Source organism: Mobula birostris, chromosome 6 (genome assembly GCF_030028105.1).
Source record: "Mobula birostris isolate sMobBir1 chromosome 6, sMobBir1.hap1, whole genome shotgun sequence".
NCBI classification, from domain to species: domain Eukaryota; kingdom Metazoa; phylum Chordata; class Chondrichthyes; order Myliobatiformes; family Myliobatidae; genus Mobula; species Mobula birostris.
The window spans coordinates 8862033-8878562 of NC_092375.1; the positions used below are offsets into that span (position 1 = coordinate 8862033).

At 41.8% G+C, this 16530-nt stretch overlaps 1 protein-coding gene across 6 annotated transcripts in view; it reads right to left on the reverse strand.

The window, feature by feature from the left end:
- Positions 1-16530, reverse strand: part of usp25 (ubiquitin specific peptidase 25) — a 551935-nt gene that overhangs the window by 245460 nt on the left and 289945 nt on the right. For all 6 annotated transcript variants that reach the window (XM_072259857.1, XM_072259852.1, XM_072259853.1 and 3 more), the window contains exon 2: positions 682-759. Coding sequence is in view for 5 of the 6 variants with exons in the window: in XM_072259852.1 (XP_072115953.1) it covers positions 682-759 (78 nt within the window). In the remaining variant the exon portion in view is untranslated. The remainder of the gene's footprint in view (positions 1-681; positions 760-16530) is intronic.

The following is a 16530-nucleotide window of genomic DNA, read 5'->3' on the forward strand; positions in this document are numbered from 1 at the left end:
CCACGGCCACCTCGACTGCCACGATGAGGCCATGCTCAGGTTGGAGGAGCAACACCTTACATTCTGTCTGGGTAGCCCCCAACCTGATGGCATGAACATAGATTTCTCGAACTTCTGGTAATGTCCCCCCTCTCCTTCACCATTCCCCATTCCTGATTCCCTTTCTCACCTTATCTCCTTATCTGCCCATCACCTTTCTCTGGAGCTCCTTCTGCCTCCCCCTTCCCCAGACCTTTATCTCATTCACCAATTTCTCAGCTCTTTACTTCACCCCCTCCTGGTTTCACTATCACCTGCCACCTTGTACTTCATCCTCCCATCCCCCCCATCTTCTTACTCTCATTTATCCTCTTCTTTCCAGTCCTGATGACGGGTCTCAGTCTGAAATATCAACCGTTTACTCTTTTCCATAGATGCTGCTTGACCTGCTGAGTTCCTCCAGCATTTTGTGTGTGTTGCTTTGAACTCCCAGCATCTGAGGATTTTCTCATGTTTGTTGACAATGCTAGGGTTTACTACACAAAACGATCTCCAAAAAGTGGGCAATGGTTCAAGAAAGATCATCACCATTAACTCAGGAGATAGCCAACAAATGTTCACATTGCCAGTACCAAACAAATCACAAAGCAATAACACATGCTGTCAGAGCATTAAGAAGAACTAAACAAGGGGGTATTTTACCTGAAGAGCTTGCTGCAATAATTGGATGTCATTGGTACCCGTGACTTCTCTCAGCTGGTTTAGTAGTGTCTGTTGATGCTGGAAAATAAAAGAAAATAAACTATTACTATACAAACATCTCACAGTTCCCGTCTCCCTGGGCAGAACAACACTGGAGAAATTACAAATAACATTTTCAAGATGATAAAAGTACAGTGAACATGAATAGAACAGGATAAACAGAGGTAAAAGGTCAAAGTAAATTTTTATCAAAGTACATATATGTCATCATATACAACTCTGAGGTTCATTTTTTGTGGGTGTTCACAGTAAATACAAAGAAACACAATAGAATCAATGGACCACACAACACGATGGACAAACAACCATGTGCAAAAGATAACAAACTATGCAAATACAAAAAGAAAAAGAAATCTATCTTTGGCGCAACATAATAATGCAATTACAAAGAAGGCATGCCCGTGGCTGTATTTCATAAGGAGTTTGGGGAGATTTGGTATGTCATCAAAGGCAAGAGCAAGTTGCTGCAGATGTACCGTGGAAGACAGTCCAACTAGTTGCATCATTGTCTGGTATGGAGGAGCTACTGCACAGGATCAGAAAAAGCTGCAGAGGTTTGCAGAATCAGCCAACTCCAACATCTTCAAAAGGCAGTGCCTGAGAAAGGAGGCATCCATCATTAAGGACCCCTAACACCCAGGACATACCCTCTTCCCAATGCTACCATCAGGGCAGAGGTACAAGTGCCTGAAAACACACACACACACACTACTTTTTAGGAACAGGTTCTTTCTCTCCGCCATCAGATTTCTGAATGGACAATGAACCCATGAACCCCAATATGCACTTGGTTATTTTATAGAGCTTGCTATAAAATATGAGTTCATTTCCCACCGCTGTCTGTGAGGAGTTTGTACGTTCTCCCTGTGACCACACGGATTTCCTCCAAGTGCTCCAGTTCCAAACGCATACAAGTTTGGCTTAGTAAGTTGTGGGCATGCTATGTAGGCACAGGAAGTATGGTAACATGTGTAGGCTGCCTCCAGCATATCCACAATGCAAATAACACATTACAATATATGTTTCAACATACATGTCCAATAATGCTAAAGGCAATCTTTTCCCTACCAAACAGTAAGTACACAATGAAAGATAACCTCCAATACAGACAATTTACTTATAACTGTATTGTAGCCAACACTACTTGAATAGTAATCAGCTAAATTTTAGTTACTGAGCACTATGCTTTCAAGGGAACGTAGTAAGGAAATGCAAACCAGTTCAAGCCCTTGATCAAAGTACTGTAGCCAGTTGTTGGTCAGTATGAAGTTACAATAAATAATTAACATATCAGTGCAATAATATCCTGTGTTTAGAATTTGCCTTGCCCAGCAAAGCTCTGCAAATCAATTTCACTGAGCAATCTTAGTGAAAAGGGGAAAATTAATGAAGGCACCTGAAATTACGGTTGAAGAACACATAGTGTTCGATATAACGTAGCATATACTATGCTTGAATAGATCTGAACTGTGAACTACATACACACTGATAAATGTGATCTATGAACTGAATACAATTCTTCGCAGAATGTAAGTTTTTTTTGAAATGATTAGCTTATCAAGTCAATGAAAACTGAATGGCAAATCATGTAGGATAAACACCACACTCATCAGGAAATCAGAGGTGGAGAAGGCCTGTAACTTTAAATTCCTTGGCATTATCATATCAGAGGATGTGTCCTGGAAATAGTACATAACTGCTATTATAAATAAGGCATGACAATGCCTCTACTTTCTGAGAAGTTCACACAGATTCAGCATCTCAGCTAAAACTTTGACATATTTCTATAGACACTCAATGGAGAGTATCGTGACTGGTTGCACCACGTCCTGGTATGGAAACACCAATGCCCGTGAACCGAATAACCCACAAAAAGTACCAAATATAGCCTGTCTATCACACATAAAGCCATCCTCACCACAAACCAAATCTACTGCCACAAGAAAGCAGCACCCATCAACAAAGCCATGCTCTCTTCAGTAAGGAGGTACGTGATCCTTAGCTCCCACGCCACGAGGTGCAGAAACAGTTATTACCCTTCAACCAACAGGCTCCTGAACTAGTGTGGATAACTTTACTCAGCTCAACTCTAAACTGATTCCACAATCTATGGACTCACTTTCAAGGACTCTACAAATCATGGACTCAATATTATTTATCACATTTTTTTGCTTTTTGCACTTGCAGTTTATTATCTTTTGAACATTATTTGTTCATCTTTGTGTGCAGTTTTTCATTGATTCTACTGTGTTTCTTTGTATCTTTTAATGCCTGCAAGAAAATGAATCTCAGTGTAGTATATGGTGACATATTAATACCTTGATGATAAATATACTTTGAACTTTGAACACAGACCATTTGAATGGAATCAACTTTATCAAGGATCAGCTTTATTCATCACATACACTTACATGTATTAGGAATTTGCTGTGGGTGTTGGCATGACATGACAAAATACAGCATTCAAAAATTCTAAGGATTATATAAAAACTAAATTTAGAGGTTAAAGTATGGATATAAAATAAAATGCGCACAAATACATAAATATTTTCAGGTAGTTACAACGTAAATGACAACATAAAAGTGGTTTAAAAGTCTTTACAGTGGAGGGCAGAGAATGAGGTAAAACAGATAGAGGGGTTGGGGGGGGGGGAGTTCTTACTGGAATGGTTGATCAGATTAACTGCCAGGGGGAAGAAGCTTTTAAGGTGATGTGAAGTTTTCATTTTGATGGCCCTATAGCACTTTCCATAAGGGTGCTTTAGGAAAAGGCAGGCCGCTTGCTGGTTGGGTAGTGTCTGCAATGACTTTTCTCACCCGCTTCTTTGTCCCAGACATAAGTAATGGTAGACTGCAGCCAATGACCTTTTCAGCTGACCTGACAGTTTGCTGTAGTTTACAAATCGCTGTAAATTCATTCTGATCTACCCAAACTTTAAGTGGGCTCTCTGTCACTTAGCTGAAAATAGCTGGCCTAAAGAGGCTGGAGCTGTTGATTTAACATTTATCAGCTGCTAATTTGGTTTCAGCAGCATGTCTGCAGATAACTTTTAAGATATTTTCTGGAGTGTGTAATTAGTCATTTTAAATACAAACTCAGTGGTCTCAATAACAATTTCATTTCAGCAGCCCTTAAGTAAAAGGTTGAGACTCCTTAAATATGCTTTTATGTAAGACCATAGTGTTCCTTAAGGTTGTCATAGCTGGGGGTGGTAGTGGGAATCAGGTCCCACTACCCATTGCATCCAATGCTGTGCATCACAAATAGCCTCTGACAACCAAGTCCAGCTCCTGGCCTACACAGGTGGCCTTGCTATTAAGCCCGGCGTAACCTTTCCTACTGACAGGAGAAGGGACAAAGGCAGGTTACTGGTGCCTTAAAGCCAGTCACTCTGGGCAGATGGAGCTGGTAAGCTGTGGTTGACAGCTCACCTAGAAGGAAAACTGTGCTCTCAAATCTCTGTTGCCTCACAGATACACCCACTCATGGGGCAGGCTTCGGGAGTAAACCCTGTGGGAAAATCCAGAGAAGGAGCCCCTAAGGCATTCCTACATTGAGTTCAATGCTGACCGGCAATGCTAAACTATATGTCTCTGCCGTTGATTTAGATTCATCAGCTGCATGGAGAGGGGGAGCCTGCTACATGGGCAACAGCTTTCCCTTCTTTTTTGGACAGCCCTGACTTGCGTATCACGTAGACAGCTGGAAAACAACGTCCATGGTCGACCCTGACCAACAGAGGGCCTCAAGCCCATAAGACATAGGAGTAGAGTTAGAACATTTGGTCCATCGATTCCTCTGCATTTTGATCATGGCTCATTCCTCAAGCACAATTTATTTACTTGTGCACAAGGAGAAGAGCATGGCCCCTGTCACCAAACTGTTCTGAAATTTGAACAAAGAAATTACATTTTTAATTCAGAAGTTGATTAGATGGATACAGATAGTGGCTGTTTGGTACCCTTGCAGATGTTCAAATTTATTAAATGCTTAATCAATCACTTTATGCTACAGGTAATAGCCAACAGAATCTCCACATTAAAGGCCAATAATATTTCAGAATTAGTAAAGTAACTGACCAATATTAAGTGTCACGCTAGAATTCTTCATTTCCTTCCTCATCTTGTCTCAGCATATCAAACGGCTCCAGCCACTCCTTTGCAAAGAGAAGCTATGCTCTTCAAAGGCTCCCTTGCCTGCAGACAGCAGACTCTCTGCAAACTATCCTTGCCTGGACGTTATCTTAACCCTTGCCTTGTTGCAGCTTCCACACAAGAAAAAATTCGAGTATAATAAGTAAAGCAGAAATGGTCACTCAAGGGAACAGAATGGTATAACTATATTGAAGGAAGACACAGAAGCCCATGCATTTGCAGAAATAGGTAAGAAGGCTTGCAACTCATACAAGAATAGGTAAAGTATCGAGGATGGACAAATTTAACAGAAGACCATCATATAAAAGGCCATTAAAGGTGGGGTAGTGAAAAAGAATATAATCGGAAACGGTATACTAACCGTGCTTTATTATTTTGGTACCTCATATAAAGAATTAAAACTATAAGACATAGGAACAGAATTAGGCCATTCCATAATGGCTGATTTACTACCTTCTCAACCACATTCTCCTGCCTTCTCCCCATAACCTTTGACACTCTTACTAATCAAGAACCTATAAACCTCTGCTTTAAATATACCCAATGACTTAGCCTCCACTCCTGTCTCTGGCTATCTTCACCACCTTCTGGCTAAAAAAATTTCCCCTCATCTCTGCTCTAAAGAGATGGTCTTGTATTCCGAGGCTGTGCCCCTAGTCCAAGACTTCGCCACTATTGGAAACATCTTCACCCCACAATCAAATTTCTAATTTAGTTCAAACTGAAGCTTAGGTCCTAAATTAAAAACAAAACATCCTTCTAAAGTATGGGGCATGAATTAGGAAGCTACATTAAAAAGATACATCAGTAAACAGCCATGGAGTAACCTATAAAGAACCTGTGCATCATTTACAATAACACTGTTTACAAATCAGCCTGGCACTTAGAACGATCCAACTTCGCTCCTGGTTTAGGAAGACAGCTCCAAAATTCCTCCATTCCGCTCACTACAACTCAGTCTTCAGCTCCGTCTCAAACATGCCTCAACCACTCCAACTTTGCATCAAACCTGCACGCTTCAACCCTCGAGTGAGTCTCAGCTTCGTTCACCTCTTCATTGTCTGCGGTGGTAGTTTACCACAACTTCACAGACAGTTAACAGAAAAGGTGTTATTAATAAAGTATTTGGTTGTATTTCTTGCTTTATGAGCCACCAGTAAGCTGTCAACCATCTTTATTCGCATCACCTTAAAGCAGAAGCATGCGTCTGTCCAAGAGTCTCTTAAATGCCCCTAACCTACCTGCCTCTATCAACACCTCTGGCAGCACATTCCATGCACTCACCACTCTGTGTGTAAAATACCAACTGCTGACATTCCCCTTCTACTTTCCTCTGAACACTTTAAAGTTACATCCCTTTGCATTATCATTTTTGACCTAGGAAAAATGTCCCTGGCTATCCACTCCATCTATGCCTTTTACCATCTCCTACATCTGTCAAATCACTTCTCATCCTCCTTTGCTCCAGAGAGAAAAGCTCAACCTTTCCTCATTAAGACGTGCTCGCTAATCCAGGCAGCATACTGGTAAATCTCCTCTGCACCCTCTCTAAAGCTTCCATGTCCTTCCTATAATGAGGCGACCAGAAATGAACACATTACTCCATGTGGTCTAACCAGAGTTTTATAGAGCTGCAGCATTATTTCATGGCTTTTGAACTCAGTCACCTGACTAATAAAGGCCAACACTCTTTACATTTTCTTAACCACCCTATCAGCTAATGCTGCAACTCTGAGATAGGCTTAGGTCATTCAGCCCATCGAGTTTGCTCTACCATTCCACCATGGCCGATTTATTTTCCCTCTCAACCCCGTTCTCCTGCCTTAGACCATGCGACCATAAGACATAGGAGCAGAATTAGGCCATATGGCCCTTCGAGTCTGCTCCACCATTTCATCACAGTTGATCCAATTTTCCTCTCAGCCCCAATCTCCTGCCTCCTCCTCGTATCCCTTCATGCCCTGACCAATCAAGAATCTATCAACCTCTGCCTTAAATATACATAAAGAATTGGCTTCCATGGCTGCCTGAGGAAAACACTTACACAAATTCACCACCCTCTGGCTAAAGAAATCCTTCCTCATCTCAGTTCTAAAATGACACCCCTCTATTCTGAAGCTGCGTCCTCTGGTCTTAGACTCTCCCATTATAAGAAACATCCTCTCCACATCTCCCCATAACCTTTAACACCTTTACTAAGCAAGAACACATCAATCTCTACTTTAAATATACCTCCACTGCCACCTCTGGCAATAAATTCCACATATTCACCACTTTTTGGCTAAAGAAATTCCTTTTCATTTCTGTTTTAAAAGGACACCTTTGTATTCTGAGGCTGAGCCCTCCGGTCATAGACTCCCTCACTATAGGAAACATCCTCTCAGTCCACTCTATATAGGCCTTTCAATATTTGATAGGTTTCAATGAGATATTGACTAAATGAATGGGCAAGATCATGGCTGGAACATGACCTGACGTCCCTTTAGTCAAATGTTCAGTGGTGCTCATCAAACAACATCAGCACAGATTGGATGGGTGGTGGCAGGTGGAAAGTGCTGAAATCAAATGGTGCCAATGAAACCAAACCCAACAAGACAAGGTGTCCTTCCAGGCACAGAAGGAATCAGGATGAACTTAAATGCGAACACAAAACAGTTAGAGTGGTTTGAGAAGGACATGCTAGCACTTGAGACCCTACAGTGATTATTCATGATGGCGTTGCCAGCACTGCAGAAATATAATAATGAGAGAGACTAATATGATCAAAGCCGTTTTATTTAGAAGTTACAAACCTACAAATTCGGATGTGGAATCTGCAATCCACTCTCTTAAGCTTCCTCGGACATTAAATAAGATCACAGCTAATTGACTGCAACTTCAACTCGATACTTCTGCTATCTGTGGTAACCTTTCACTGCCTTGCTTATTCTGTATTTCCCTTTGCCTTGAAATATTCAAAGCCTCTGTCTCCATTACTTGTTGAGGAAGAATACTCAAAAGTTCAGATTCAGGTTAATATCATTGGCATATGTTGTGAATGTTCATTCAGAAATGGGATGGCACTGGGGAAGAAATGTCCCTGAAACACTGAGTGTGCCTTCACACTTCTGTATCTCCTTCCTGACTGTAGCAATGACAACAAGGCATGACCTTGGGGATCCTTAATGATGGATGCCACCTTTTTGAGGCATCGCTCCTTGAAGATGTCTTAGATACTTTGGAGGCTAGTGCCCCTGACGGAGTTGACTGTAGCTTACTTCGATCCTGTGCAGTCGCACACACCACCACTCCCCATACCAGACAGTGATGCAGCCTGTAGAAATTTGTGAGTGTTTTAGGTGACATACCAAATCTCCTCAAACTCCTGATAAAATATAGTGTAGACCCAACCCTCAAAAAAAACTTCTCTTCATCTGCAAAGGGCTGCAAACTCAGCTAGCTTCATCATGGGCACTAGTGTCTACAGCATCAAAGACACCTTCAAAAGACAATGCCTCAAAGAAAAAGCAGCATCTATCATTAAGGACGCCCATCACCCAAGATATGCCCTCTTCTCATTGCTACCATAAAGCAGGAGAAACAGGAGCCTGAAGTGATATAATTAATGGTTTAGGAACAGCTTCCTCCTCTCTACGATTTGATTTCTGAATAGACAAAGAATCAACCCATGAACACTATCTCACTATTTTTGCTCACCTTTTGCACTACTTATTCAAAGTTCAAAATTCATTATGAAAGTACGTATACATTATGCAACCTTGAGATTAATCTAACAGGCAGCCACGAAACAAAGAGACCCAAAAGAACCCATATCAAAAAAAGACCAAACACCCAATGTTGAGAGAGAAAAATCACCACAAGCAAATAGCCTTCTGAACTGAAGTCCACAAAGAGGGTCCATAGTTCAGCACAGAGTCAAATCGTGAAGCAACGATCTGAACCCTCCCATCCCTCGTTTCAGGCCATGACATACTGACCCTTTCAATCTGGCCCAGCGCCTACATCGCCGGCCAAACATCGGATTCAGTCACCCTGATACGCACTGGAGCCAAGACCCCGCTGTCTCAATTTAATTTCTCTTTCTTTCTTATTGTAATTTTTTTTTTTTTTTTTTTTTTTTTTTTTAAGTATTGCGCTGTACTGCTGAAGCATAATGACAAATTTCACAACATATGGCATAGATACCAAACCTGATTCTGATAGGATATACACCTTCATTTTTAAAATGTGATTCCTGTTTAGATATATCCACATGAGGAAACATCTTCCCCAGAATCTCTGTCAAGATCAATCGTTCAATCCAGCCCTATGCTTCACTAAACCCCAAAAGATGAAAAATCTAGTTGTGTCCAACTTCGTGTCTAAGACTATATGGAAAGATTTTAATCAAGGTATGTAAGTTAAGGACAAAGATGTACTTATTCACCACATGTATTAGGAATCTGCTGTGCTATGTTGGAGCAATGTCTAATATAACAGCACAGTAAATTCCTAATACATGCATATGGCGAATAAAGTTAACCATTATTCTTAAGGGAGGTTCTCTTAACAGCAGAGAAAAGAACAACACAAGAACAGGCTCTTTGGTTCACAACACCCGTGATGACCATGATGCCAATTTAAACAGCTCAGAGGATATACCTCACAAATACAAACACACAGGATTTTGCAGATGCTGGAAATCCAAATAACATAATTTTCAGAGTGTTGTGGTGCTACGTTCATTCCACACTAACATATGAAAGTGAATGTAGGATAATATCGCAGCAAAATAAGGGAAGACTTGAAGCTGCAGAAATGTGGTTTTTGAAAAGAATGATGAAAATATCATCAAAGGACAGAGTAACAAATGAGTAAGTGTTGCAAAAAAAGAAGAGAGCAGATATCATCAATCCGGAAATGGCAATTGGAATTTCTGAAACGTGCACTGTGGAAAGAAAGGTTCGATTGTCTTGCAGTGATGGAAAAAAGGCGCATGACATTCATGAGTTACATAATGGAATGGACATGAAAATTTTGAAGAGCTTATTAGAGCTGGAAAGCCTACCACTGCCTGTAAGGAGTTTGAATGTTCTCCCCATGACTGTGTGGGTTTCCTCCCACAGTCCATAAATACATCAGTTGGTAGGTTAATTAACCATTATCAATCATCCTGTAATTAGGCTAGGATTAAAGTGGGGATTGATTGGTGGCATGGTTCAAAGGGCTGGAAGGGCATATACTGCATTGTATCTCAATAAGTATCAGCTTCCCCTCACTTGGCTTCACCCATCACCTTCTAGCCTGTACCCCCACCTTCTTACCCTGACATTTTCCCCCTTCCTTTCTAGTCCTGATGAAGGGTCCTGGCCCGAAACGTCGACTGTTTCTTTCTTTCCACAGCTGTTACCTGAACTGCTGAGTTCCTCCAGCATGTTGTCTGTGATACTCTGAAAGCCCAGAAATCCTCACAGATGAGGTTCCCCTCCACTATCAGATGTATGAACCGACCGCCTTTTCCACATTCCTTCCCGCTGGTGTTACCATGTTCTCTGACCTAATTCTACCTCCCTTGATTATTCTGTTACTGGAATTTCCTGAGCCAGAGTGACGAATCTTTGGAATTTGTTGTCAGACGGTGGGGAGGCCAAGTCACTGGGTATATTTAAAGCAAAGGTTGATAGGTTCTTGATTAGTCAGGGTATCAAAGGTTATGGGGTGAAGGCAGGAGTACAGGTTGAGAAGGATAATAAATCAGCCATGATTGACTAGTGGAGCAGACTCAATGGATTGAATGGCTTAATTCTGCTCCTATGTCCTATGTTCTTCTTCAGGTTTGACTTAACCATTCTGTTCTGTGCTTGGTGTATTTACATTGTATTTATTATGCTTCTGACGTGAACTTCAAAGTTATCTACTTGTTCACTAGGATAACAGCAAGTCCCGTCACCAAACCATTCTGAAGTTTGAACAAAGTGACATTTTTTACACAGAAATTGACTAGTTGTACAAATATTCTTCCAATAGAAACTGTGCACTTCTGAATCCTATCATTTGCATATTTAATACCAATCACAATACATATTACAGATGTTAATAACCAATTAAATCTAACTGCTTAAGGCCAATAATACCCGAGAATTAGTAAAATAACTGTTTCACAGTAAGTGCCGCCCTAAAATCTTTTGTTTGCATCTTTACCTTTGGTGGAGGTGTCTAGGACCTGAGGGCACAGCCTCAAAATAGAGGGACGCCAATTTAGAACAGAGATGAAGAGGAATTTCTTTGGCCAGAGGGTGGTATATCTGTGGAATTCTGTTTTTCCACAAGTAGCTGTGGAGGTCAGGTCTCTGGGTGCAATTAAGGCGGAGGTTGATAAATTTGTGATTAGTCAGGGCGTGAAAGATTATGGGGAGAAAGCAGGACAATGGAGTTAAGATAGATAATGGACAAGCCAGGATGCAATGGCAGAGCAGACTTAATGGGCCAAATGGCCGAATTCTTTGCTCCAATGTCTTATGGTCTTTTCTTGCCTTGGTATGCTCAGTGACCTTGGTTCTCAGGTTTGAAAAAGGCTGTACAAGAGTTGGGCTTTCAAGGACCACATTCAGCCTGGGTGACTGCACTAGACTGTGTCAGCTTATAACGTTGATTGTTGCCGTAATGAACTTCCAGACACTAAAAGGCTGTGCAACGTGTCTGTGCTCTGTTCCATCAGCACACCATCTTAACCTTTTCCACGCTGCAATTTCCACACACCTTTGTGTATATGACAAGCAACCACTCTATTCTAACTCGCCTTCTGCAACTTGCCTATATCACTGTTTCCAAATATATAGCAAATCTCCTCCCAAATGTCAAAGTTTTCTTTAATCAGAGAAACTTATCACTGGTGGAGAAATGTCTCTACCAAAGGTGGTGTCCGGCACTCCTTCTCTCCGCTAACCTGCAGGTCACCTTTGGGCAAGTTCAAGCACCTGCTAAACCACCCCCCCCCACCCCCCACCGATCAGGGTCACTCGTGGATGGTCGTATGAGCAGCTGTGCATATTAAAGCCCTGGCTGCAATGATCCCACCAAGAGCAAAACGTGCAATGCTGAAGGAGATGAAAAAGAACCCAAGGGTAACAGCAAAAGACCTGCAGAAATCTCTAGAACTTGCTAAAGTCTCTGTTCATGTGTCCACAATACGAAAAACACTGAACAAAAATGGTGTTCATGGAAGGGCACCACGGAGGAAAACATTCTTCTCCAAAAAAACATTGTTGCACGTATCAAGTTTGCAAAAGACCACTCGGATATCTCATAATGTTCCGGGACAATGTTCTGTAGACAGCTGAGCCAGAAGTTAAACTTTTTAGCAGAAGTGCACACCACTATGATTGGAGGAAGAAGGCCACTGTACACCAACACCAAGACCTCATCCCAACTGTGAAACATGGTGGAAGGAATAATGCTTTCCGCCTGCTTTGCTGCCTCAGGGCCTGGACAGCTTGCTATCGTTGAGGGTGCCGTGAATATAAAATTGTATCAACACATTTTACAGAAGAATGTCAGGGTGGTGGTCTATCACCTGAATCTTAATAGATGTTGGATGATGCAACAAGTCAAAGATCCAAAACACAAGAGTAAATCAACAACAGAATGGTTTAAAAAGAAGAAAATTCGTTTTCTGGAATGGCCAAGTCAAAGTGACCTGAAGAGGGCTGTTCATGCAAGGTATTCCAGAATCACTGATGAACTGAAAGTGTTTTATATGGAGGAATGGTCTAAAATTTCTACTCACCATTGTGCAAGTCTGATCAGCAGCTACAGGAAACGTTTGGTGGAGGTTATTGCTGCAAAGGGAGGTTCTACCAGTTTTTAAATACAAGGGTTCATGTACTTTTTCTAGCATCGACTGTGAATCATTAAACAATATGTTCAATAAAGACACAAAAAGTACAATTGTTTGTGTGTTATTAGTTTAGGCAGATTGTGTCTGTCTACTATTGTGACTTAGATGAAGATGAGACCACACTTTATGAGTAAATAATGCAGAAAACCAGGTAATTGCAAAGGGTTCACAAGCTTTTTTTCTTGCAACTGTATATGTCACCATAACGCAACCGAGATTCATTTTCTTGTGGATATTCTCAATAACTCTATAGAATAATAACAGAATCACAGAAAGACTGCACTAACTTGGGCGTCCAACCAATGTGTAAAACTCTACAAACTGTGCAAGTACAAAAGAAAGAAATAATTCCCTGCCCATTCGTGAATGCACAGGGAATGGAAAAATATTTAGGCAGAAGTTATAGTTTAACTTGGCATTATGTTCTGTGCAGACATCTTGGGCTGAAGGGCCAGTTCCTACACTGTACTGATCCATGTTCTAAACCACTCTCTACAAAATTAAAACATTAATTTCCCCCTCCCCCCCAAAAAAAAGAAAATTCAGGACCTAAAAAGGTCAATTGAAACAATTTTTTTAAAAATTGTCTATATTTGTTATTTCAATTCATAATTCAAGTCAATTAAGATGTTGCCCACAACGTAAGCTATGAAGTTTTCTATCTTGCCCATGGATGTTTAGGTGGGGCAGATACTGCATGGCAGGACAGGATTTAGAAAGGCTATAAAAGCATCACACACACACCGTTCTATGGATTGTGTTTATATGTACGTCCGTTTACAATCACATTGATGCATGCTCTACGCACATAGTATATTGTGTGTACTCATTCTTGTACTTTCAGGAGCATTTGTGATAGTAAAGTGTCTCAGCAATGTTGCAATAGCCATGATATTTCATTATATTTGTGGTAAGTATGTGCTTAAATTTCAAAGATGGAGCCCGATTCCTCTCAACATGAGCTCTACTTTCAGTGACCAAGACAAAGTTTGAGCTCCTCACATTTGTTGCAGAGCTTTGCCTTAGAGCTTGGCTCAGAGGTACTCGGAAGTCAATGTCTTTTGCTGTCCCGATGATAGGCGAGAGCAGAAGTACGAAGACAAACTGCTACTTCTGTCTGACCAGTGTGTCTGATTTCTCTGTTAAAAACAAGAATCCATTGAATACCCCAATCTCACTTCAGCCTTGAGACCTGTGCTGCATGACAACAGTCTTCCAGTACCGAGGCCACCACAGACATGGAGTCTGGAGGAGGCACATGAAGATTTTCCAATGTTCTATAGATTCAGGATCAGTTCCTGTGGATTGGAGGGTGGCTAATGTTGTCCCTCTCTTCAAGAAGGGAGGAAGAGAGAAAACAGGGAATTATAGACCGGTTAGCCCGACATCGGTGGTGGGAAAGATGCTGGAGTCAATTATAAAAGATGAAATTACGACACATCTGGGTAGCAGTAACAGGATTGGTCCGAGTCAGCATGGATTTACGAAGGGGAAATCGTGCTTGACTAATCTTCTGGAATTTTTTGAGTATGTAACTATGAAAATGGACAAGGGAGAGCCAGTGGATGTAGTGTACCTGGACTTTCAGAAAGCCTTTGATAAAGTCCCACATAGGAGATTAGTGGGCAAAATTAGGGCACATGGTATTGGGGGCAGAGTACTGACATGGATTGAAAATTGGCTGGCTGACAGAAAACAAAGAGTAGCAACTAACCGGTCCCTTTCAGAATGGCAGACGGTGACCAGTGGGGTACCGCAGGGTTCAGTGCCGGGACTGCAGCTGTTTACAATATATATTAATGATTTAGATGAGGGAATTAAAAGTAACATTAGCAAATTTGCCGATGACACAAAGCTGGGTGGCAGTGTGAAATGTGAGGAGGATGTTATGAGAATGCAGGGTGACTTGGACAGGCTGGGTGAGTGGGCAGATGCAGTTTAATGTGGATAAATGTGAGATTATCCACTTTGGTGGTAAGAATGGGAAGGCAGATTATTATCTAAATGGAGTCAAGTTAGAAAAAGGGGAAGTACAATGAGATCTAGGTGTTCTTGTACATCAGTCACTGAAAGCAAGCATGCAGGTACAGCAGGCAGTGAAGAAAGCTAATGGCATGCTGGCTTTCATAACAAGGGGAACTGAGTATAAGAGCAAAGAGGTCCTTCTGCAGCTGTATGGGGCCCTGGTGAGACCACGCCTGAAGTACTTTGAGGAAGGACATTCTTGCTATTGAGGGAGTGCAGCGTAGGTTCACAAAGTTAATTCCCAGGTATGTTGAAAGATTGGAGCAACTGGGCTTGTATACTCTGGAATTTAGAAGGTTGAGAGGGGATCTTATTGAAACATATAAGATTATTAAGGGATTGGACACGCTGGAGGCAGGAAGCATGTTCCCGCTGATGGGTGAGTCCAGAACCTGAGGCCACAGTTTAAGAACAAGGGGTAGGCCATTTAGAATGGAGTTGAGGAAAAACTTTTTCACCCAGAGAGTGATGGATATATGGAATGCTCTGCGCCAGAAGGCTGTGGAGGCCAAGTCTCTAGATGCTTTCAAGAAAGTGATGGATAGAGCTCTTAAAGATAGCGGAATCAAAGGTTATGAGGATAAGGCAGGAACTGGATACTGATTGTGGATGATCAGCCATGATCACAGTGAATGGCGGTGCTGGCTCGAAGTGCGAATAGCCTACTCCTGTACTTATTGTCTACTGTCTATGCCATAATGCACAAGCCAGGAATGGAAAATGGCACTGATACTGATTTAGATTTTGAACCCTTTACATTGAGTGAGCCTCAACAATTAACTCAATCTGAGAGTTTATTCATCATATACGCTGGGAAAGCACTAGATCAGAAGGATGAGGGGGATCCCTGTGAAACCTTTCGAATGCTGAAAGGGCTAGACAGAGTAGATGTGGAAAGGATGTTTCCCATGGAGGAAGAGTCTAGGACAAGAGGGCACAGCCTCAGGATAGAGGGGCACACTTTCAAAACGGAGATGCGGAGAAATTACTTTAGCCAAAGGGTGGTGAATTTGTGAAATTTGTTGCCACATGCAGCTGTGGAGGCCAGGTCTTTGGGTGTATTTAAGGCAGAGATTAATAGGTTCTTGATTGAACGTGGCATCAAGGGTTACGAGGTGAAGGCCGGGAACTGGGATTGAGGAGGAGATTATAAAAAGGGATCAGCCGTGATTGAATGGCGGCGCAGACTCGATGGGCCAGATGGCCTAATTCTGCTCCTATGCCTTATGGTCTTATGGTCTAAATGACCTGGTTGGAGACTTGGGCTTGTCAAAGGCAAAAGCAGAATTACTGGGTTTAAGAATGCAAGGATAGAATCTGATGTCACCAGGCACAAAAATTTCCATAAATTATTTCGATATTTGAGACAGCTGTTTCTCAGAATACCTGAAGCCTAGATTAAAAAAAAGCATTTTTGTTGGTTCACAAATCAAAGTGGTCATCAATGACAGGCAATTTGAAGAACTTCTAGTGGGACCAGAGAAAATCGCATGGAAGGCATTTTCTTGGCATCTACAGAGCACCAAACTATGTGCAGCTGGTTGACAACATGTTTCAAGTGCACAAAACCAATAAGTGCAATATGGCAGGTGTCCCCAACCCCTTTTGTACTACAGACCGGTTTAATATTGACAACATTCTTGAGGATCGGCTGACCCCGGGGGGGGGGGGGGGGGGGAACGACGGGGTAGGGTTGCCAACGGACAAGAGTAGCAGTCAAATACGTTGTGTTT